The following is a 22,914-nucleotide window of genomic DNA, read 5'->3' as shown; positions in this document are numbered from 1 at the left end:
GGTATCCAAGGCTACGTTCACACTGCATGATGCCCAATTTTGATTTTTTGTTAAATCTGATCTTTTTATGTACTGTACTGTACTAAAAACAAATGCGACATCTAATCTGAACGCAACGCGCCCATGATGCGCAAAGAGCACACGTCGAGTGACGTACACCCAAAACAACGTCACGTTGCAGTGTTCACGGAAGTAGCCCAATGACCGCCAGCCAAGCCGCCGAGGCAAGCGACTTTTATCAATGTCATATGCAGATTTAGCTGTGCCAACGCATGATACAGATTGGTGGACTGGTGGACTTGTTTGACGGACGTGTTAGGAGTTCAATTCATGTGGCTTGTCTGCATACATTATACAAGTTCAGCTGTGCAAACGCCTGCGCTCCTGGTTTGTGGACTGTTAACACGCTCGCTCCTGTTTGGCTGCTGTCCTCGGCTTCCTCGTGCATCAGTTTTGAATGTGCTGTTTACAAACAGCAACAGAAATCCGTCTGACTTATTTGTTCATCTTATGTCGCCAGAGTAGCGAGGTTGGAAGAGGTAATCTAAATATTTTGGGGAAATAAGGGGACACTCCTCGACCTCCTCACTTCATTGAGAAGTCTACCAAAGATGACGTCGCATCATTGCCTGTTCGTGATGAACTGTCTGCGGGGCTAAATTTCTACTATTGCCTACACATGTCAACTTTATGCTTCATCTTTCAAGTGTGATAAAATTAAAGACAAATAAAAATGTACACTGTTACTCTAAACAGCTTTGTATATATTCACAGATGTGTCAGTAATCTCCCTTCAAAGCCTTCTCTCCCGCCCGCGCAGAGCGCATATCCGGCTTTTGTTGATGTATGAAACGAATGCGTGCGGATGAGCGTTCATAGTGCAGTATGAATGCAGCCCAAGTGACACTATATATTATATACTAATTATCTTGTGTTTATCTACTGTTCTATATTAAACTGGATTGACAAAGCAAGCAAAATAAGTAAACTCGTGATGTACATCAGCTAACCGTCATAAAAATTCGTTCTTGACAACTGTAACCCATTAAGATGATTTAATAATCATTAAGGGCTGGAAAAAAACAGGCTGACCAGAGTATGCCCTCGCGTTGAAGCTGCTTCCAGGAGTTTTATGACTTGCACCTGCGATTCAACAAAGCTGCTATTGTTCCAATGGTCATATCACGTTCAGGCTCAGCTCATACTGTAAGGTTTTAAGCACACTCTAGTGACATCAATATGTTGGTCTATATAAACAAACGCATTTCTTTGTTTTGAAAATCTACTCCATTTGCAAACGGAGCATTCTCATGTCTGCGTCTTTGTCAATAAATCATTGTGGTCAGCTTGAATCTCGGCCAGGACTTTGTCTTTTTTTTTTTTATTCAGAGTAATTAATTTTTTGCAACCTGACTTCGAAAGTCTTGCCCCGGGCATGGACCAATGGACCAGTGGGACCCTCTTCATATACAATCAAGGCTGAAGAGGACAAAGAGTCCTCTATCTTCACAAAAGCGCCTTCAAAAACACCAGCGGCAATTATGGCCCCAGTCCTGGGAAATTTATCTGCACTCCGGGCTGGCTCTTACAACAGTCATAACAAGGGCACCCGACCTTGTGGCAGAAGCAAATGTCATCATTTGTCGTGATTTGTAATTTAAACAGCGATAATCTTAAAATCTGGGATCTCTTTTTTAATGAATCTATTTCTACTTTTAGTTCAAATGACTGCATTCATACACAAAACCAGGGGTTCTCAATTAGAAATGTAAAAAGGTCCAGAAGTTTTTGTTTTTTTTGAAGAAGTCATAGGTCCACAAAAATGTGGGCCTTTTTTAATTATTTATTTTTTATTTTATTTTATTCATTTATTTATTTTACTGTTTTGTGTAGTTTGGGGCTGAATGTTCTCTACAATAATAACCAGGAGTTATTGGAAGGCACAAACAAATATTTTAGCATCACTCTATTTCTTTCTTGTTTAGTATTACCCAATAATATTAAAAATAACCAACTTTCATTAAAGGTTTATCAAGTGTCTTGGGAGTTCCAATGTTCACATACGTCACATACGCCTCCACTTATTCATCCGATGATGCTTAAAATGCTTCATACCCAACACAGCCTTCACAGTGCGTACAGCTCTTCACATCCAGATCTTGATACTCCTGTGCGCTCACCAAGGCCAGCCCACCCAGCAGTTACCCCCTCCAGCAGCAGATTTTATCTCCATTTATTCATACATCCATCTTCTGCCGCTTATCCGAGGTCGGGTCGTGGGGGCAGCAGCTTTAGCAGGGAAGCCCAGACTTGCCTCTCCCCAGCCACTTCAACCAGCGGGATCCCAAGGTGTTCCCAGGCCAGCCGAGAGACATAGTCTCTCCATAGTGTACTGGGTCATCCCCGGGACCTCCCGCCGGTGGGACATGCCCGGAACACCTCTCCAGGCAGGCGCTCAGTAGGCATCCGAACCAGATGCTCGAGCCACCTGAACTGGCTCTTCTCAACGTGGAGGAGCAGCGGCTCTACTCCGACCGAGCTTCTCACCTTATCTCTAATGGAGAGCCCGGACACCCTGCGAAGGAAACTAATTTCTTCCGCTTGTATCTCAGATCTTGTTCTTTCGGTCACAACGCACAGCTCGTGACCATAGGAACAATAGGGGTAGGAACGTAGATCGACCGGTAAATCGAGAGCTTCGCCTTTCGACTCAGCTCCTTCTTCACCACAACGGACGGATACAGAGTCCGCATCACTGCAGACGCTGCACCTCCACGGAGAGGGCATGCTACCCTTTTCTGACTGAGGACCATGGTCTCGGATTTGGAGGTGCTGATCTTCATCCCAACCGCTTCACACTCTGCTGTGAACCACTCCAGTGAGAGTTGGAGGTCAACAGCTTGATGAATACAACAGCACCACATCATCTGCAAAAAGCAGAGTTGCAATGCTCAGGCCACCAAACTGCGCCCGCTCAATGTCACTGCTGCGCCTAGAAATTCTGTCCATAAAAGTTATGAACAGAATCGGTCAGCCCTGGCGTTGTCCAACCCTCACTGGAAACTGCCGGCCACGCTGACCAAACTCTGACACCGGTCGTATAGGGACCAAACAGCAAACATCAAGGGGCTTGGTACCCCAAACTCACAAAGCACCCCCACAGGGTTTCCCGAGAGACACGGTCGAATGCCTTCTCCAAATCTACAAAACACATGTAGACTGGTTGGGCGAATTCCCATGCACCCTCAAGGACCCTGCCGAGGGTGTAGAGCTGGACCACAGTTTCACGGCCGGGACGAAAACCACACTGTTCCTCCTGAATCCAAGATTCGACTTACTGACAGACCCTCCTTTCCAGCACCCCTGAACAGCTCTTACCAGGGAGGCTGAGGAGTGTAATCCCTCAATAGTTGGAACACCCAATTTTTAACTCTTTGACTGCCATGGACGTTAAAAGACGTCAAGTAAAAACCTACGGAGGGCCGCCAATGACCTTAAAAGACGTCATCCAATTTTATTTTTTATTTTTTTTGAAACGGGTGGAGGAAAGCCTTGGCCAGCTGCTGTGAAAGTTTCAAGCAGATCTAGTTAGCCTAATGACTATTTTTGGCCCCTAGAGGGCAGCAATGACTCTCTTTTGACAAGATTGGGTAGGCGTCAGTAGAAGACGTGAGGCGGAGCTAGAGGGGACAATGGCTGGGGAAGGGAAGAAAACATGGCGACCGGTTGCAAGCATATCACGTTCGAGCAGTTTTTTTCAAAGATGAAAAGCATCGACCAACGCTAAAGAGCACATTGATGACGATGATGATCATCATCGATGATGATGATGGTGACTCCGAGGTTGGAAGCATTGACGCGGCAGTAGAAGACGTGAGGCGGAGCTAGATGGCTGAAGAAGCGAACCGGTTGCAAGCAGCTCACACTTGGGAATTTTTTTCAAAGACGAAAGGCATTGACCAACGCTAAAGAGCACATTGATGACGACGATGATCATCATCGATGATGATGATGGTGACTCCGAGGTTGACGCTGAAGTTGCAAGCGTTGACGCGGCGGCTATGACGACGTCATAAAGATTCACCGGCTAGCGATGCTAACACCGGAAAACGCGGAGCACAACCGAGCACGCTCAGGCGGACGCTCAGGCGGACGCTCAGGCGGACGCTCAGGCGGACGCTCAGGCGGACGCTCAGGCGGACGCTCAGGCGGACGCTCAGGCGGACGTTCAATCGGACGACGAAGAGTACCCCGAGTCCAATGCATATTCATCGGAGGAGTGGGTACAGTCTGCTACTTGCTATTCCCTGGAAAAAAAGGCCGTCAAGAAAGTGTAACGTCTGCACGCAAAAGGAGCCATCGCAAGTGAAACTAATCTGTTGTGCAAATCCTGCTGCATCTCCTTGCACGCATGGGAGCGTTACAAAAAGAAAAACTGTATTTGAAACGTCCACATAATTGTAAATAGTACCACAGTTGCACACATTTGTAAATAGTTTGCGAAATTGTTTTGTCAAATTGTTACACTGTTGAATGGAAATAAACGTATTTTGCAACCAAAAAACACTTTCATTGTTGGTGATAGCGTTTTACAGAAGTAAAGCACTATTTAGGTGTTTGTGGCATCATTCATGGACAAAAAGAAGTCTACAATTCACTAGAGTGCATGAAATAACATTGTTTCACAAAAAGCTCTTTTTCTCCGCTTTTTGTTTCAAAACAGTGCATTTTGGTGAAACTAACCATTTTCTATTGTTGATTACTGAAGAAATAAGGTATAAGGAATAAGGTAGAAACAAACTTTTTTTTTGAAAGATGAGAGTTCAATCTTTCATTTGGTAGTATGTGTGTTTCCATAGTCCAAACACAACATTTTCTGTGGACCTTGAAAGATCAGTCAAAATGCTTAAATCGGCTGGCACTGGCGACATCCCGTTTCTGAAAACGTCTGGCAGTCAAAGAGTTAAGAAGGGTCCCCCTTCTTCAAAAGGGGAACCACTACCCCGGTTTGCCAATCCAGAAGCACTGCCCCCAATGTCTACGCGATGTTGTAGATGCGTGTCAACCACGACAGCCCCACAACATCCAGAGCCTTTAGGATCTCATCCAGCCCCGGGGCCCTGCCACCGAGGAGCTTTCCAACCAACTCAGTGACTTCAACCCCAGAGATAGGAGAGCCCACCTCAGAGTCCCCAGACTCTGCTTCCTCAAAGGAATTGAGGAGGACTCCGGAGAGTCCCACAGGCTAAAAAGGCCCAATAGGACTCCTTCATCTTGACGTCATCCCTTACTGCTGGTATCCACCAAATTTTAACTCCATTATACGTCGTATAGAGGTCTGTTAAACATTATTCAAAACAAACCAATAATAAAGGAAATTAAAGTTGTCAAAATTGAATGTTAAATCAGGTTGTCTAAAAAGGGACCAAATTTAACCTGTGAAACTTATCTTGATGTAGTTCCAGGAAGACAATTCACATCACGTGTTTTGGAACTTTTAATTTGATTTCAGTAACATATGCTTATTTTACTACTGGATATACTGTAAATACATCTCTTGATGTTGACATTGACCAAACTATCCTACTTAAATCTCAATCAATACATTGTTTTTCAAACATTATCAAAACCATCACAAACATCTGAACATGCAATAACAATATATTTCTAATTACTTCTCACATTTTTAAACATATTGCAATGAAATAAAAAAATTACAATATTTCTAATATAATATAAACATTTGCTTTGTTTTGAAATTGGGGTGGGCGGCCAGGACAAAGTAAGCACAACCCCCCAGGGCCCCCCAGGCCACGGCAGCGCCAAGGCACAACCCCCGGGCCCTGCAGGGGCCACCGGCCGGAGAGCAAACCCAGGAGCCAGGAGCGCCCCTGTCCCCAACATGGCCCACGGCCCCAGCCCAATGCAGAAGAACGGGGAACGGCAGGCCTGCCAGGCACCCCACAGCCCCCGCTCCCCCCATGAACCCAGCCACCCGTACCACCCCTGACCCAGATCCCCCCCCCCCAAAAACAGGCGGTTGCAGCGTACCTTACTGTCAATGTTGACTTGGTTTCGCATCCCATCAGGGTTTTCATCCTCTGGAAGGCCTGCTTGGTTGTTTTGCTGCTGAATTCAGATTCCAGTTTATTTTTGTAGTTCAGATTAGCTTTAAGTACCTCGTTTTTTTAAATTTCCTATCTGTTGTCTTGAGGCTGGCCCAGTCCTGGTGCCTGAAGGATCTATGTTTTTCCCTCAGGCTCTGTTTTAACTGTGGGGTGCCTGGCGGGCCTGCCGTGCCCCGTCCTGCTGCGTTGGGTTGGGGGCGTGGACCGTGTTGGGGCGCTCCTGGGTTTGCTCTCCGGCCGGTGGCCTCTGCGGGGCCCTGGGGTTGTCCCTTGGCGCTGCCGTGGCCCGGGGGGCCCTGAGGTGTTGTGCTTGCTCTGTCCTGGCCATGGTCGACGGCTCCCCTCTTTGGTGGAGGTTTTCATGCATGCCAGATCCACCACACCAGCATCTATCGAAATTCAAACACAATCTGCTTCTTCCTCTGGTCGTTGAATCGGTGGAAGCTGATGTCTGTGGATCTCACTCTGCTTCATCCATCATTCCTTCCTTTCCTCAGTCTCTCCTTTGGTCTCTTGAGGTCTCCCTAATTTGTTGGAATTTAAATGTTTCTGGGGTTGGTGAAAGACTCTGGTTGGTAACCCGGTGGGTAGTAGGTAATGTCTGGTCGGTGCTGGATTTCACTTTCCTTTCTTTTCTTTGATCCTTCCTCGGGTCTCCTGACAACCTCACTTGCTGGATTCTGAAGTATTCGGTTTAGGTGAACGGTATGGGATTTTTAATAGGTTTTAGGTGAACTAATGAGTACACACTCAATCGCACGCACACATGCACACGCACACACATACACACGCACTTGCTCACCCACATACAGTTTTTTTTAAATTAAATTAAAAACAATTTTAAAAAAAGGATTGTCATCAGCATAATTTTCTAGTAGCCAAAAAAGCATGTGAATTAACTTTGCTTGTTGTGGTCTTAACTAGGGGTACATCAAGTTCATCTTTTGTCCAATGGGTGCAGCGAGGTATTGACCCCCCCTTAAACACACCTGGTGCTTTTACTCATCACAGTCAGTTGAGTCCGTCGACGGTGTTGAGGTGTCAGTTGAGGTTCTCGCTTAGGCCGCTGGATCTTGTCTGCCGGTGACCCCCCCCTTTGTCAGTTTCGCACACGCACCGGTCTCGGGCGTCGTTTGGTTGCGAGTCCGGGCGTTCAAAACCGCAGTGACTTTTGATTTGATTTCGGTGGACCCACCTCAGCTGATTCCCCTGACGTCCTCTGTTCGTCCTAATTTGGTAGGCAATGAGCAACAGCTTGTCAACAATTTCATAGGGTCCGGCCCAATGAGAAAATTTTTTCGGGTGACGCCCCTCTGGGCTCGCGGTGTACTAGCATTCGGTTGCGCGAACAAATAGTACCACACTCGATCACCGATTTGAGACTCCGTTCGCGATGCTTATCTCTTGTAGTAGATTTTCTGACCTTCTACGCTTTCTTTAAGTCGCCGTTGGACAAACGTGAACGTGGCCTGGAGGTGGGTTTATAGGTCCTCCACGTACTGGGAGGCCGTGTACGCCGTAGCTAGGTTAGTTTCTCCTAGCTGGTACGTCAGGTGCAGGGGAAGCGTCATTCGCCGTTTGGTCATCATTTCAGAGGGTGACACCCCAGTAGATTTGTGCGGAGTGGCTCGAATTGTCATGAGTATCAGTGGGAGTCGGGTGTCCCAGTCCCGATGGTTAGAAGTCACAAACTTTTTCAGCAAATTTGCCACTGTCCTGATGACTGCGGGTGATGGCTAATAATGCAACCGGGCATTGATTCCTAGCCTTTGCCAAAGATGTTGCATTACCGCAGCTGTGAAATGGGTTCCCCGGTCTGAGTTGACCCGTGAGGGCAACCCAAAACGGGAGAACACGTGATTCATCAGCAGGCATGCGGTGGTGTGCGCGGTGTCGTTTAGAGCAGACATTCTACCCACTTGGTGAACGCGCAAACTACTGTAAGCAAGACGGTACTGAGGAGAGTTGTAATTTCCTCAGCAACCTCTGGGGACACCACGTTGACTTTGCTTGTTTGTAGGAGCAAAATAAACAATAAAAAAAAAGTATTTATAATCTGAAGTTGCTACTTTAGTTAATCATGGAGTTCTTTACTTTAGTAAGAAAATTACTAATTCACTCAGTAAACAAATGATTTGGCAGAAATTCAATTTCTAGACAACAAATTTATTTAGTAAACACACACATATATCAGTCACAGCCTAACCTATTAACGAAACGGAATAAAAAATGTGAATCAAAGATAAAAGGGTTTTGACCTATCAATCCTTTTATATTTGAATAAAAGCGTTGCGCCAGCGGTATATGGTCAGATTGCAATCGATCCTCAGTTGAAGAAAACTCAGTTGGAGGCAATCTGGGCGGCCGGCGCACGCGCAGCTGGAATGCTGCACTGGAGTCTCTGGCTAATGGTGATGGCCGCACGACTGAGAGGCCGCTGCAGGTCTCCGGTTGGTCGCGAGGTGCGCGTGCGGCATGGAGGCCGCGGCAGGTCTTTGGCTGCTTCAAGTCCTGGTTGGTGGTGATGTGCTTGCGCGGTTGAGAGGCCGCAGTCAGTTGGTTTGGGTGCTGCGGGGCGTCTGGGGCGCACGGCTGGAGCAGAAATGTCATTATCTAGCGAGTCCCACGGTAGCCAAAAGCCACTCGGGGGACAGAGAGGCTCGATACGGGATTGAAATCAAAATCGGTGTATGCTTAGCATATGGTTCGTCACGTAATTCAATAGATTTAGTGAGTTAGCACATGTAGCTACAACCGTCTTTAATACTTTCCCCGTAGAGCAAGCTAACACTTGCAACAGCGATCAGCTTAGCAAACTAACGGTGGCTACGGCGACTAGCTTCGGCAGCTAGCAGTGCCGGCCGGTTAGCTCTTCGGCTAACGAGCGGAACACAACTCTGTTGCAGCTGGTGGGCCACGATGCACTCGTCTAGTAGCCTTTGGCTGATGGTGATGGGCGCATGACTGAGAGGCCGTTGCAGGTCTCCGGTTGGTTGCGAGGTGCGCGTGCGGCGTGGAGGCCGCGGCAGGTGTTTGGCTGGCACAGATCCCGGTTGGTGGTGATTGCTTGCGCGTTTGAGAGGCCACAGTCAGTTGGTTTGGGTGCTGCGGGGCGTCTCGGGCGCACGGCTGGAGCAGAAATGGGTTAAATTGCCCACCGAAAACTTTGGGCCGAAAATGGCTATTTTTGCCATTACGATGGCCGTGCTAAATACCTAAGCTAATGCTAGCACTCTTGGTATCAACAAAACACAAAAACAACTTACTGCTATCGCTGGGTGGCTACATACCTGTACAGGACGCTGTGTGTGACTTTGCAGTCAGTTCCCGAAGCCGATTAGCTGTTGCGTACAAATGTATTTATTTATTTTTAAACACTGGTGATGTTAATGTGCGAATTTTAAGTGCGCCGCACCTTGTCCTGTCGCACGCATCCGTGCCCGCCTGTGCGAACTATATTGGCTATAAAGTGCTATCGCAACGCCAGAAAATGCTCAACCCTCATTTGGTGTTTAATGTACCATTAGCCAATATGTCTTTGGTGTGGGCACATTTCAATTTATATTGTGCTTTGTTAAAATGCCAGTGCTCAATAAATATTTTATAATAATATTATAATTTAAATTTATTATAATAAATGCAATGAAAGTAAAAATTGGCATAATTTTTTTTCCGCGTTTCGGTTTTCGGTAGAGCATTTTTCATTTTCGGTGCATCCCTAGTCACGTTTGATATAGCGCTGTATAGGCGGTTTAGCTAATAACTTATGTACTTTGTCCTCTTGCTGTACAACAAAGTGTTGTAGAAGGTATAAATGATCAATAATACGTACATTAATATTTAAAAAGGATATGCATGTGCATTAACTAATCACTAATTTTGCTAAAGGGTTATGGTTTGAAATCAGATCGGATAGTATATCAATTCATTATGTGCAATATTTCTCATTTTCTTATCTTAAAGAGCTGATTTAAATGGCCATAATCATTACATACATAAAAAAAATTGTAGCAAGCATAAAATAAATAAAAAGCTAACTCCCTAACCCCCTTTGTCCTTTAACCTTAACCTCAGAAGCACTTCTATCTTAAATTATTCAAAAGCATTTCAATAACGTGGCCTCGAGCACTCACCTTCTCTATGTCTTTGAGAAAGTGTTTATTTGTTTTCAAAGCGTCGACTGATGAGAAGTTTACAACCAATGACTTGTTTGCACTTTTTTCTTCTTTCAAAAGGACTGGAAGCTGAAGCACGTTTCTGCCTCTTAGTGGTGGGGAGGTATCATAGCGTTGTAAAGACCGACTGATGACAGTCCAGCACGTTCTTGTACGCCCAATGCTCATATGCGTATTTGTCTGCTTTATTCGTGAGTCGTGCGATGTGGCATTTTGTTTGACATTAATGATCCAGTTGTGCAGTTATTTCTTTACTTGTTTTTGTCAATACACGATATTCAATGTATTTAATTAAATCCTCAGGATTTGGTCTAAAGAGAGTTCAAATGAGAACTTGATTTAGACGTCTAAATCAAGTCTAAATTTAAACTACACTGTACATTAATCAGTGACTGTTTAAAACGTAGTAATCCAACATTTTGCCATAATTTATGCAACCTACAGTTATTTTACTTATTTAATTAATTATTATTTATTTATTAATATTTACTTGATTAATTGTGTTGTCTAGATTCGGGCTAAAATATAGACCAGTTATAGACGGGCTAATGTCGGTCTAAACTTAGACGAGACGTCTAATAGACGTCTATGGCTCAGTGGGTTCAGACCTGCACAAAAGGTCCGGATCAGCGTGGGAAACAAACTCTGCTACGTTTAAAGCGAATCAAACAGTGCAGGTCTGAATATACTCTTACTAATTTAATTTCTCGCTGTCAATCCCTTAAGGTTCCAGTTTAGCCCACTAAGTCCCTAGATTTATGAAAATAACATAAGATGAAATAAAAATATGATAAAGTGGTAATGTAATGCTTAAATTTGAAAATGAAAGATGAAAATGCTAACCTCACAAGGCAGATTGATAATTGGGATTAACTCAAGGGAATACACAATATTAATCTGGAACTTCACTCGGCATATCCGTTTGGGAAAGGAGGGACTTGCTGTACAATATTTTGAGCTGATTGGACGATGCGGCATCTTTGCACATTTGTTTTGACCAATCAAGGCGCAACGGATGAAAATGTCGTCTTCGGTCTCGTCTTAGGGGGTGGGGGAGAAAAAGCACGTACATCTTTACCAGATAAAAATGCACGAAGCTGTTCAACAAAGGAAATGGTGAGTAATTCTGCGAGAACAGAATTAATTGCTGCGTCTATTCATCTATTAGTTGTGTTTGTTTATTATTGATTAGTATTTTTGTTTACTGTTTTATGTGATATTTGAAATAAAGATTCCAATTGACCATCACACACACAAACTCAGGGTGCTGAGATGACAGACCTGACACCGCTTGCAGATGCAAAGCAAAAACATTTGACCAGATCAACCTGAAATAGATTGGCCGCTTGGGAGTTGTGCCGCATTTCAATGCCACCCAGCCCCTAGGTTGGGACAGAATTATTATCAACCAATTGTTTATTATATAATAATATATTTGTGTTGTATGGTTTCTTCAGATTTCTCCATCAGGCGCAAACAACCGCACCCCAAAGCCAAAGGTTCTAGTGACTAAGAATCCCAACCCAACTCCCCTCCCAACAGAGAACCAGGACATCCACAACCAACCACATCTGGTGGACCAGCGTGACTATTCCACTGAGTTGTCCGTGACTATCGCTGTGGGAGCATCTCTGCTCTTCCTCAACATTCTGGCTTTTGCAGCTCTTTATTACAAGAAAGACAAGCACCGGCATGACATCCACAAGCGCTGCAGTCCTCAACAGAGTGCAACCAACAACCTTGCTCATACACAGGAAGAGGAGATAATGTCTCTTCAGATGAAGCAACACTCAGACCTGGACCAAGACTGCAGGCGGCTGGTTGATTCACTGAATCCTCATGATATGTTGCTGAGGACTACTTGCCCACCAGACTATACTTTGGCCTTAAGGCGCTCACCAGATGATATCCCTCTCATGACGCCAAACACAATTACCATGATTCCCAGTACTATTGGACGGCTTACCTCCCTCCACTCTTTCAGCACCTTTCCTAGCAGCCAACAAAATAACACTCTTCCCCACCCACACTCACATTCCACCACCCGAGTATAGTCCAGGGTGTCCACTCAAACAGGCAAGACTCTAATGCCAGTCAGGGGCTAACAGCCTGAAACACTGGTTATACTGACGTTATTATCACAGGTTGTAAGGCACCTTTTTGGGTGATAAAAATCACAAAAATCAAGAAGTACAAAACACTAAGATTAATGTAACAATACAGAAACATTACGATATATTTTTCAGCATTTTTACTCTTACTTAAAATACAGCAAGACAACTGTGTAGTCTGGAAGTACAAAGTATTAGAATCTGCTTGGGGCTGAGTGACCTGGGAATAGATACTCAATGCACTGTAGAGTATGACAGGGCAGATTCTAGTCAAAGCAATTTTGGCATGTATTTTATGAATGGATACATTGTTTTTCAGATGAAAACATCAGAAAAGACAAAAACATTATAGGAAAAGTATGCAATACGCACAAGGAAAACCTAAAGAACTTTTGCATTCTTGTACTTTCGAGTTTGAAAATTGTGAAAAAATTAACATTAGAACAATTAAAATATTTAATTCTGCACTTTGAGCATCAATGCTTTATAGTCATTCTATTCAATGAGTGGCTTGGAGTACAACTGCCGCAGCAAGACTGAATCCAAGGATATGTAGACAGTTCCAAAGAAATCTTGGGGACCAGAAGGATATGTAGATTTCAACACAATGTGCGCATGACACTTTACTTTCTTAATAAAATTTAAAAAAAAATATGAATTTCACCCCTATTAATTAATTTTAGTTGAGTTTCCTGAAAGGATTGTCGGAAAAACATTCCTTCAAGACTATGGTGAAATCAGTCCTGTAATTATGGATACTATGGCCTGGGACTAGGTAAAAGAAGAAATAAAAATGTCTAAATATCAGATGGAACTATGAGGAAGAGTTTTGCAATCTATGTTGAGAATTAATACATTTATTGTACCATCACTTTCATATAAAATTCCAGTGCTACATTATTCTGATACTTTAATAATAATAATATTAATAACTAGAGCTGCGGGCAGCTATAAAGGGCCCTCGCAGCCCAGGCCACTTGGGGATACTTGCACGTTGGGGTATTGGCATATTTGAAGCTGATTTTTTTTATCAAATGGTATAATAAACCTTTACAAATTCATTTATTTTTTGCCAGGTGTGATGAGTGTGTAAAAATCAATGACTTTCGTTAAATGATACAACCCTAAAAAATCAGCGTCCTTTTTTATTTTTGGCAAAGAGTTGCCCCGATTGGCAATTTTTTAGAGTACAAATATACATATTTAATCGTTTTACTCATAGCACAATATTGTTTATAAAGGGCATCAAAAATGAATATAAAGTACATATGTATGGATAGGTGTGATGCCACTGAATATTTTGAGTGAGGAAATATTAATCACAAAAACTGATGCCCCGCCCCCGTCGAATAGTATTTGTAAAAGTCAATATTTTTTCCCCTGTTCATGGGCCAGGTCTTGATATGGTTCAGGCCAAATTTGAAGTCAATATAGTCAATAAGTCAATAGTAAATGTATAAAAATCGTACATTCAAAAATTCGTAGCTCACTTCCTGCTATATATCGACGTTGTTCGTCTTCATTAGTAGGTATGTGATAAAAAGCAACATTTGTTTTCCTTTATCTGTCTGTACAACCAACCGCACAGCAAGATATGACCATTTTATAAAATAATCAATTAGATAAAGGACTTTACGCTGCACGAGATTCAATGGTTACAATACAGGCAAGTAAGTGGCTCTTTGGCTGTGACATAATGTGCAAAAGGTCAATATATATATATATATATATATATATATATATACCACAATATTGCTTTTATTGTCCATAAAGGGCATCATAAATAAATGAATACAAGTACATATGGATGGATTGTTCTGATGTCACTGAACATTTTGAGTGGTGGAAAGTAAAAAAAATATTCATAAATGACAGTTATCACACTTACAAAGAGTATCCAACTTTGGGACAAAAGACTTTAGGTGTTGTAATTTTTTTTTTTGTCGACCCAAGGGCTACTTCGTTATAGATTTGTAGGGGGCGCTAGTTAAACATTTTTGTATAAATCAAATTTATGACCCCGGTGAATGTGCAAAAATGGGCTAAAATCTGACATTCAAAAATGTGTAGCTCACTTCCTGTTCATTTAAACATATGGGTGCAAGAGTTTTTCTTGTAGGTCTTGGACTCTCTCAAATACCAACATTTTTTCGTAGATCTTGCTTAAACGTACAACCGGAGCTGCTTCATTTAAAAATTCTAGAGGCCGCTAGTGATGACAAATCGCACGATACATGATAAAATATTGCTAATTTTGCCAGGCCAAATGTGTCTCCCAAGTTTAATGAATTTCTGTGCATGTTTAGGCCGTCAAAATCGGCGTTGTATTCTTGGCAAACAATGCCTTGCCATGCCCAGAGTAATTTGCAAAAACTCATAATTCATAACTTCGTGTTATGACATCATGAAGGCCTAACACTCTTCTAAGCAAATATGAGGTAGATCCAGTTAAAGTGGTTAGAGAAAAATGTCGAAGAAGAAAATGTTTAAAAAAAATTGCCATTAGGTGGCGCTATCAGTATGGTGAAATATAAGTTCATAGATGTCTTCAGCACTGGACTCTCATCAAATGTGTGAAATCTGGAGAAGATAGGATCATCTGGGTCAAGTTAAAGCAGCTTTTATTGTCACAGTGAGTTATCAGACTTTGCAGCACCGTCATGGCCACGCCCTTTGCCAAAAAGCCACAATATTTAGTGTGGGCCATGATCAACATGTTAAGGCTTTTGTGACACATTTTCAACTGGATCCCTTTCACGGGCTTGGTGGAGAAGATGAAAATGTAAAAAAAATTAAATTTTTGTCACCACTAGGTGGCGTTATAGATATAACCAAATATTATCATATAGATGCCTTTAGGTCGTGACTATTAACATACATGAGAACTTTGCCATTTTTTGGAGCATGTACAGAGGAGTTATTAAACATTTTCTCCTTTGTGGCAAAACAAATATGTAACGGAAAGTTTGAGGCCCCGCCCCCATCATATAGTATTTAGAAAACTCGAGATTTTCCTCCCAGTTGTTGTCCCAGGTCTTGAGATTATACAGGCAAGTTTGAACTCAATTGAATGTATCGTCTAGGAAAATGGGTCAAATTTATAATACCGGTGAATGTGCAAAAATGAGAGAAAATGGAGGATAAAAGGATACAAATGTAAAGTATGACATTTCTTGTCACCACTAGGTGGAGCTACATTTCTAACCGAATATTATCTTATAGATGTTTTCAGGTCGTGGCTATTAAGATGCATGAGAAGTTTGGGTATTTTTTGGAGCTTGTACAGCATAATTATTAAGCATTTTCTCTTTTTTGATGAAGGAAATATTAAAGGCAAAATTTGAGGCTTCGCCCCCGTCATACAGTATTTCAAAAAGTCAAGATTTTTTCCCCAGTTGTTGTCCCAGGTCTTGAGATCATACATGCCAAGTTAAAAGTAAATCGAATGAAAACTGTTGGCAAATAGGAAAAAAAATGACATGCGCACATGTGCAAAATTTGGTGAGTTTTCGTAAATGTTTAAGTCCCCAAAAATGAGATAGTTTACGGAGAAGAAGAAGAATTCTTACAAAAACAAAAGGGACCTCGCAGCGATAGCTACTCTGTCCCTAATAATAATAATTCGAACGAAAACAATAGGGATCTCGCAGCGGTAGCTGCTTGAGCCTTAATAATACCTCAGATTTATATAGCGCTTTTCTGGACACTCAAAAACACTTTACAATGGATACATTACTCAAGCATTTGCATTCTGGTGGCGGTAAACTACCTAAGTAGCCACAGCTGCCTACGGGCCCTCCGACTACCACGAAACATTTGCACCATCCATACTGTACACCAATGTGAGTGGCACTAGAGGCAATGTGTCTTGCCCAAGGACACAACTACACATGACTGAGAAAGCTGGAATCGAACAGTGAGGCTTCCTTTTACTGGACGATTGGCTCTACCTCCTGAGCCATGGCCGCCACACTGCTACTTTAAACACATTGAAACCATCTTTGGCCGGCATGGCTCTGTGGTAGAAGGGTCATCTCCCAACTGGGAGGTTGTGGGTTCGATCCTTAGCCCTTTTGACCATGTTGAACTGTCCTTGAGAAAGACACTGAACTACAATTTGATCCCAGTGATCCTGGCAGCGCCTTGCATGACAGAGGTTTGGACTCGAGTCATATGAATTGGATCTGAGTCAGATTCAAGTCATAAATTTGATGACTTTAGACTCGTCTTGACAAAATGTTAAAAGACTTGCAACTCAACTTGACTTGTGACTTTAGTTGGACTTAATTGATCGCGAGTGGTAAGTGTTTGATAAAATAATAATAATGTAACCCCCTAATTAATTAACAAAATAGGATATTACCCCGACGCATGTAAATAAATTAAAATACAGTACTAATAAGCTACTAAATCATATTTTAAACACTACCGAACACGGAGCGCGAGCAATGCACTCATGTTTATGCAGAGTGGCACGTAAAGCCGCTCCCTGGCCTGCCTCTTAATTTGTTCCACCTCCCCGACTAGCAGTGCCGACGCGGTCGCGATGATCGGGTGGTGTATTGTTGGGATCAACGAGAGAGCGAATTTATCGCGAAAGACAAAATAGTTGTGTAGTTTGAGTTTGTCGATGACTGACAGATTTAATGATTTAAGATTTAAGAGGCATCTTTGGCGAGCATCGGCAATCAAATACAGGGGATGGAAAACGCAAGCTCTGAACATGGCCAATGTCTTTTGTTGGTTGAGCAGATGTGCACTGGTCTATAGACGGCAAAATATTAAAGTCATCAAGATTACCTGAGATGATCGAAAATGGTCGCCCAACGGAGTTTATGATGAAGTTCATCAACGATTTGCTTGGCGCAGACAACTTCGCTAAACCGGTGGAGATTGATCGGGCACATCAGCTTGGAAGACGGCTCCCTGGAGACAACACCCAGCCTCGTGTGATGGTAGTGAAAATCCATCATTCCAGAGTGAAGGAGAAAATACTGCAGCTTGCCAGGCAGCAATTTCCTTTGCACTACAACTGCAAGGCAATTCACATCTTCCCTGATTACCCGGCGGAGGTGATGAAGCAGCGACAGAAGTTGTTTCGAGAAGCTGGAGCGAGGAGCGGCTTCATCTACCCGGCATGGCTGCAGGTCACCTATGGCACATCTGACAAGGCTTTTTCATCCCCTCGGGATGCGAAGGCATTTGTAGAAACATTGCAGAACCATTAAGTATTTTTCTGACATTATGGTATATTCTGGTATCAGATTTTTTATTTCATAATTATTTAAACCGGGACATGTTTATAGCTGTTTGTTGTTCAGGTATTTTTTTCCCAGTAAAAAGAGTAAGGAGCTTATGTTAATTTAGCTGATGTTGAGCTCCTGTATGGCCCGGCGACCTCTATTTGTGTATTTGGGGTTTAGGTTCTCACTTTGTTTGGGAAAGTGGGATGGGGGAAGAGGTATGTTTGTTGTTGTTTGTTTGTGTGTTTTATTTCTGTTTGTATCAATATTTAATAAGGGCGATAAACGTGCACTACCAATGTAAGTAATGCAGTCTAGCTCACCTTTGCAAGGTGGAGGCATTACTTTTACCAGTTGGAATGTACGTGGATTAGGTCATGATCTTAAAAGAGCTAAAGTGTTTTCTCATTTAAAATCTCTGACTGCTGACATTATCTATTTGCAAGAAACACATATTAGGCCCACTGAAGAAAAGTTGCTCAAATTAGCTGGGTCAATCAGATTTTTCAGTCTACATTTTCTAGCAAAGCTTGTGGAGTGGCAATTTTAATCTGCAAAACAATTCCTTTTATATATGTTTCAACTATGAGCTACAATGAGCTTTTACAAATGCTTGATTTGTCTTGGTAATTGGTTGTTACATCTATTAATTTCATGTTATGCTTCTTAATTTATATGGTCCAAATTTTGAAAGACCTACTTTTTTCTGTTAAACATTTAATCTACTGTCTGTAGCGATAATTAATGTTGTCTTTTTGGATGAATTAATAATTTGATCGGCGCGTGAGGAGTTCGTAATTCCCTCAATCGCCTTAGGGGCACCACAAATCTGTTTACTTTCACTTTTGGAGGAACAACGAATAAAATTCAAATCTTCATTTATTTATAATCAGAATTCAATGTTCGGGGTTCTTTGTATTAATGAAATAATTACTAATCCACTCTAACACAGCACGATTGAGATTGAATTAAATTTAGAAAAACATGCATTCATTCACTACGGTTATACATACAGAATCAAAACACTGCCTACCTAACTATCCTACAGTGAAAAGAAAAGGAATAAAAATGAATTTAATAAAAATAAGAAAGGAACAATTTAACGAGGTAGAAAGGAAAGGTTTGGCTTGCCAAATCTGTGAAATATTTTAAATGGAAGTTGCACCAGCGATATGTCAAATTGGCTATAAGGCGTGCAACTTACTGGAGTGAGTTGAATCGAGCTAGCGGAGGGAAGGTCGATTGAAGAAAAAAGGTTTCTCCCAAAAGGCAAGGAAAACCCCCAAAAATATTCCACAGTTAGATGAGGTGTGACGCAGCTCGGGGCTCCCGGCTTATGAGGTGTATGGCGCTTTCTGGCGAGGTCGGGAGGCTTCAGCCGGAGTTGTACTCTCGGCGCGCAATGAGATCTGAGTCTCAGCTGCCCAATCCAGCTGCTGAGGCCGAGATCCGCTGCGTGCCTGCATCCCGAGGGAGACCAGCCGTTGAACCAGCTCGCGACAGGACGCTCGGAGGATGGAGCAGGTAGCAGGTTGACGGACGGGGCGACAGTCCAAACTGTGGTCGCTGTTTGTATAGGTGTTCCATGTGAGGGCAGTTCCAATCATTAGGCACTCTGGTCACGTGTAACCTCCAAGTAGGCTCGAATGTACTGACCAGGATTCCAACTGACCTTTCGCTCGTATTGTTTTATGACTTGATAAGACTGAGCTGCAGACTGCCACTGCTACTTGAATTGTCTCTGGTTTAGGCAAAGGAGGAGAAACGGAGAGAGGTCACTCAGCCAAGGTTAACTGAATGCCTATTTCCAAGAGGGAAATGTTAAGGAAAGGGAAAGAAACAAATTGAGGGTGACTGGTCTATAATTGTTACACCTCTCAGATCCACATTTAATTATAGGAAGAGATTGTAATTGTATGCTTGATAATTATTTGAACAGTTTAAATCAAATAAGTAAATCACCCACTTCCGCTTCCATTACCTTAAATAATCTGATGACTTCCACAAACTTGGTTGATATTTGGAGACATCAAGACTACTTTTTACTTGATTCTAAATTATAACAAATATGATTTCTTCAAAATATAATCTCTGACCTCTTTCCAACTTTATTGGTACTTGATTTTAATAAAAGGTCTCACTATAGTTGGCACCTTCATCAGTCTTTGCTTTCTCATACATAATTTTGTTAAATCATAGAGGCTAAAATCTCAGACTTCCTCGTTTTTTCAGGAAGTCTGAGATTCTACCTTATGGGAAACTTTCAAAGTTGTGATCAGAGGCTATATATTTTCTTTTGAAGCCTCCTTGAAAAAGGAAAAGCGCAAGAAAATGGAGACTGAGCCATTGTTGTTGGAACTTGCCTATAGGTCCTCTTCTAGTCTTCTTATCTTACAAAATATTCTTACTTTGAAATATGAATATAATACAATTCTAACTGACCAGCTACACGAGCAATTGTGTATGATTGGACAAAAACATTTTGAATTGGGGGATAAGTCCCATAAATTGCTAGCCCGACAGCTAAGAAGTCAACAAGCTCGTAACGCCATTCATCGAATTAGAAGATTAACTAACCTAATGTATCATAAATATAAGAAAAGTTCAAAGTAGTGTTGTGCCGATACTGGTATCGGGAGAGGTCCCGATACGGCATTAAAACAGTGGCTTTGGCATCGGCAAGTACTAACACCTAACTATTCCGATAATAATATAGGACTTTGGATGCAGCATTTTGTGCCTTGCTCATGTGAGGTTTGTCACATGGGAAGGGGGTGAATAATTACAAAATGAAATAAAATACCTTAAATAGTTTTTGCAGGAAACATGCTAAAAGTAGAGAGCACGCTGAGGGACCAATGAGATACACAATAAGTTCAAACGGCGCAATTTACATTGGGTCGTCAGGTGGGCAAATATCAAAAAGAGAGGTTAGAACATTTAAAAAGTAAAACCTACTAAAAATTAGCTGTTAAAAAGTATTCATATATCATTCATTATAATTCAAAATAATTTTAAACTCTTCATAAGGAAGGAGGGCGTTAAAAATCAGTTTCTTCTTTAAAAAGCAAAGGGGTTGGAACCCCCTCCTCAGGGACGCAGGCAGTGGGGGTCGAGGTAAGTCTTTCTCGAGCGGGGGTCCCGCCTCGACAGGTTCACCACGGCTCCTCGGTGCTCCCCAACCACAGTCAGGCAGGGTCTACAGGGTAAGGTAAGGTAAATTCCACTGATTGTCACACCCAACTAAGTGGGGGCGAAATTCGTTCTCCGCATTTGACCCATCCCCTGACGGAGTGGTGAGCAGGCACACCAGGCAGTACAAGTGGCAACAATCCGTGTCGCTATACAGCGGTGGTCCTCGTCGGTCCACTGAGTGTCACTGGTCCGAATACTCACAGCCTAGGCAGAGCTCTTCGCCCTTCCGCTGCGGTCGTGTGACACCTCCCAATCCTTGCCGCTGCCTCCAGACAGGCTGCCGTCTTCTGCCCTCTTTGCCTGCCAATCTGTCGTCCACAGTCCATGGTCCACTCTCCTGTTCCCCTGCCCCTGCCCCTCTCCCTGTCGGCTCCTTGTCCCTCCATCCGTTCCCCCTGTTCCTCTGTCCAGTTTCCTCCTTTATCCCCATGTCTATCTACCTGAGTCTTTAAAAAGCCATTGTGCAAGCCTCAGATTGGTTAAAAAGAAAACTGGTCAGGGAGGGCCAGAGCTGCACAGGTGCAGACAATCGTTGTTCATTAGGTGTCAATTAGGTTGGAAGTCTATAAAAAAAATAAATGCACTGCAACCAAAATCAAACACTACAACCAAAACAAAACAAAGCAAATACAAAATACACCAATATAACACACAAGGAAAAATACTTCCACCTTATGACACTCGTGCACAAAATTCACTGATGTGTGACCTGTTCACTGCAGGCCGAGCCTAGATATCCTATTGGCCTTTGAATGCTCTGAACCAATGGCAGGGCAGCTTTTTCATGTTAAAAAAAAAAACACTAGGTATTGGTACGGTATCGGCATCGGCCAATGCTGCAAAACTGGGTATCAGAATCGGTATCGGAGGCCAAAAAACAGTATCAGAAAAACACTAGTTCAAAGGTGGCTGTTCTTTGCCTTGACACAGAAAAAACATTCAATCAAGGAGAGTGGGCTTTTATGGTGAAGGTACAGGAGAATTTGTGGTTTGTACTTTGTAGTCAGTTTATTTAATGGATTATGACATATGCTTGCCCATCCTCACCCAACTTCACAAAGCTTGAAAGCACCATCTTGCTCCAACTCGCCAAGGCTGTCCCTTCAATCCATTGCTATTGAACTTCTTGCCATCAGTATTAGGAACCATCGATATCTTGAGCCCATTAGATTAGGGAATGTAGCTCACCACATTTCTTCGTATGCAGACAATGTTGTTATCTTTCTGTCACAACCTGAGCAGTCTGGTCCTGTTTTACTTGATCTTTTAATTTGGGGAAATCTCAGGATACACAATTAACTGGCAAAAGAGTGAATTTGTGTCATTGGGTGCTGATCTTGAATCTGATGTTGAATTTATGCATAATTGGCAATTTAAAATTACTGATAAATTTAAATATCTTGCCGTAGTTTTGCCAAAAGACCCTAAGTTAATTTTTATGATGGATTTCTTCAGCTGATGCACTTGTTTACTGGCCGGAAGGCTACAAAATAGAAACATCCACTGAAACTTCCCCATGGGTAGCCATTGAAAAGAGTGGTGGTCAATAATACGTCCCTCCCAGCACTCCTTTTTTCTTCATCTTTATCTTCTGCAACTGCAAAAGTGAGTAATGTAATAGATTGGAATTCCCCTGAAAATGTGGTTACAAATTAAGAAGTATTGTAGACTGCCAGACTCTTCTATATTTGCTTTAAAAGACGTGTACTGTATATTAATAAGCAATTTTTTTTACAGATTAGGAATCATATTCGACAGTGTGTATACCCAACTTTGAGTCCCTTCCGGAGGAAAACCTAATTTATAAGATTTCGCTGGGTCCACCTGACTCAAAATTCACTCTGATCAAGTGGGTTGTACTACAAATGTATTGAAAAATGCTTGGGAGAAGAAACTGGATATACAAATTGGCTAATTCTGAGCTCGTTTTTTCGTTTTAATTGTCCGAATCATGTCATGTCAATGGTACTCTGAGGTGTATGTTTGAACCTGAACCAGATGTTGCATAATTTAGGGTTTCTCTTTCTTTGCTAACCCGCAGTGTTTCAATGCAAAGTTCTTT

The 22,914-nt window shown here is 42.5% G+C and overlaps 1 protein-coding gene across 6 annotated transcripts in view; it reads left to right on the top strand.

Annotated features, from left to right (window-relative positions):
- LOC144062592 (neuroligin-1-like) overlaps nucleotides 1-22,466 on the top strand; it is a 250,496-nt gene extending 228,030 nt beyond the window's left edge. For all 6 annotated transcript variants that reach the window (XM_077584129.1, XM_077584126.1, XM_077584128.1 and 3 more), the window contains one exon: nucleotides 11,761-22,466. In XM_077584129.1, the coding sequence (XP_077440255.1) occupies nucleotides 11,761-12,357 (597 nt within the window). In that variant the 3' untranslated portion in view covers nucleotides 12,358-22,466. The remainder of the gene's footprint in view (nucleotides 1-11,760) is intronic.
- The last annotated feature ends 448 nt before the right edge of the window (nucleotides 22,467-22,914 follow it).

This window comes from Vanacampus margaritifer, chromosome 13 (assembly GCF_051991255.1).
Source record: "Vanacampus margaritifer isolate UIUO_Vmar chromosome 13, RoL_Vmar_1.0, whole genome shotgun sequence".
NCBI lineage: Eukaryota > Metazoa > Chordata > Actinopteri > Syngnathiformes > Syngnathidae > Vanacampus > Vanacampus margaritifer.
The sequence above is the reverse complement of the archived record's forward strand: the minus strand, read 5'-3'. Positions and strand labels throughout refer to the sequence as shown.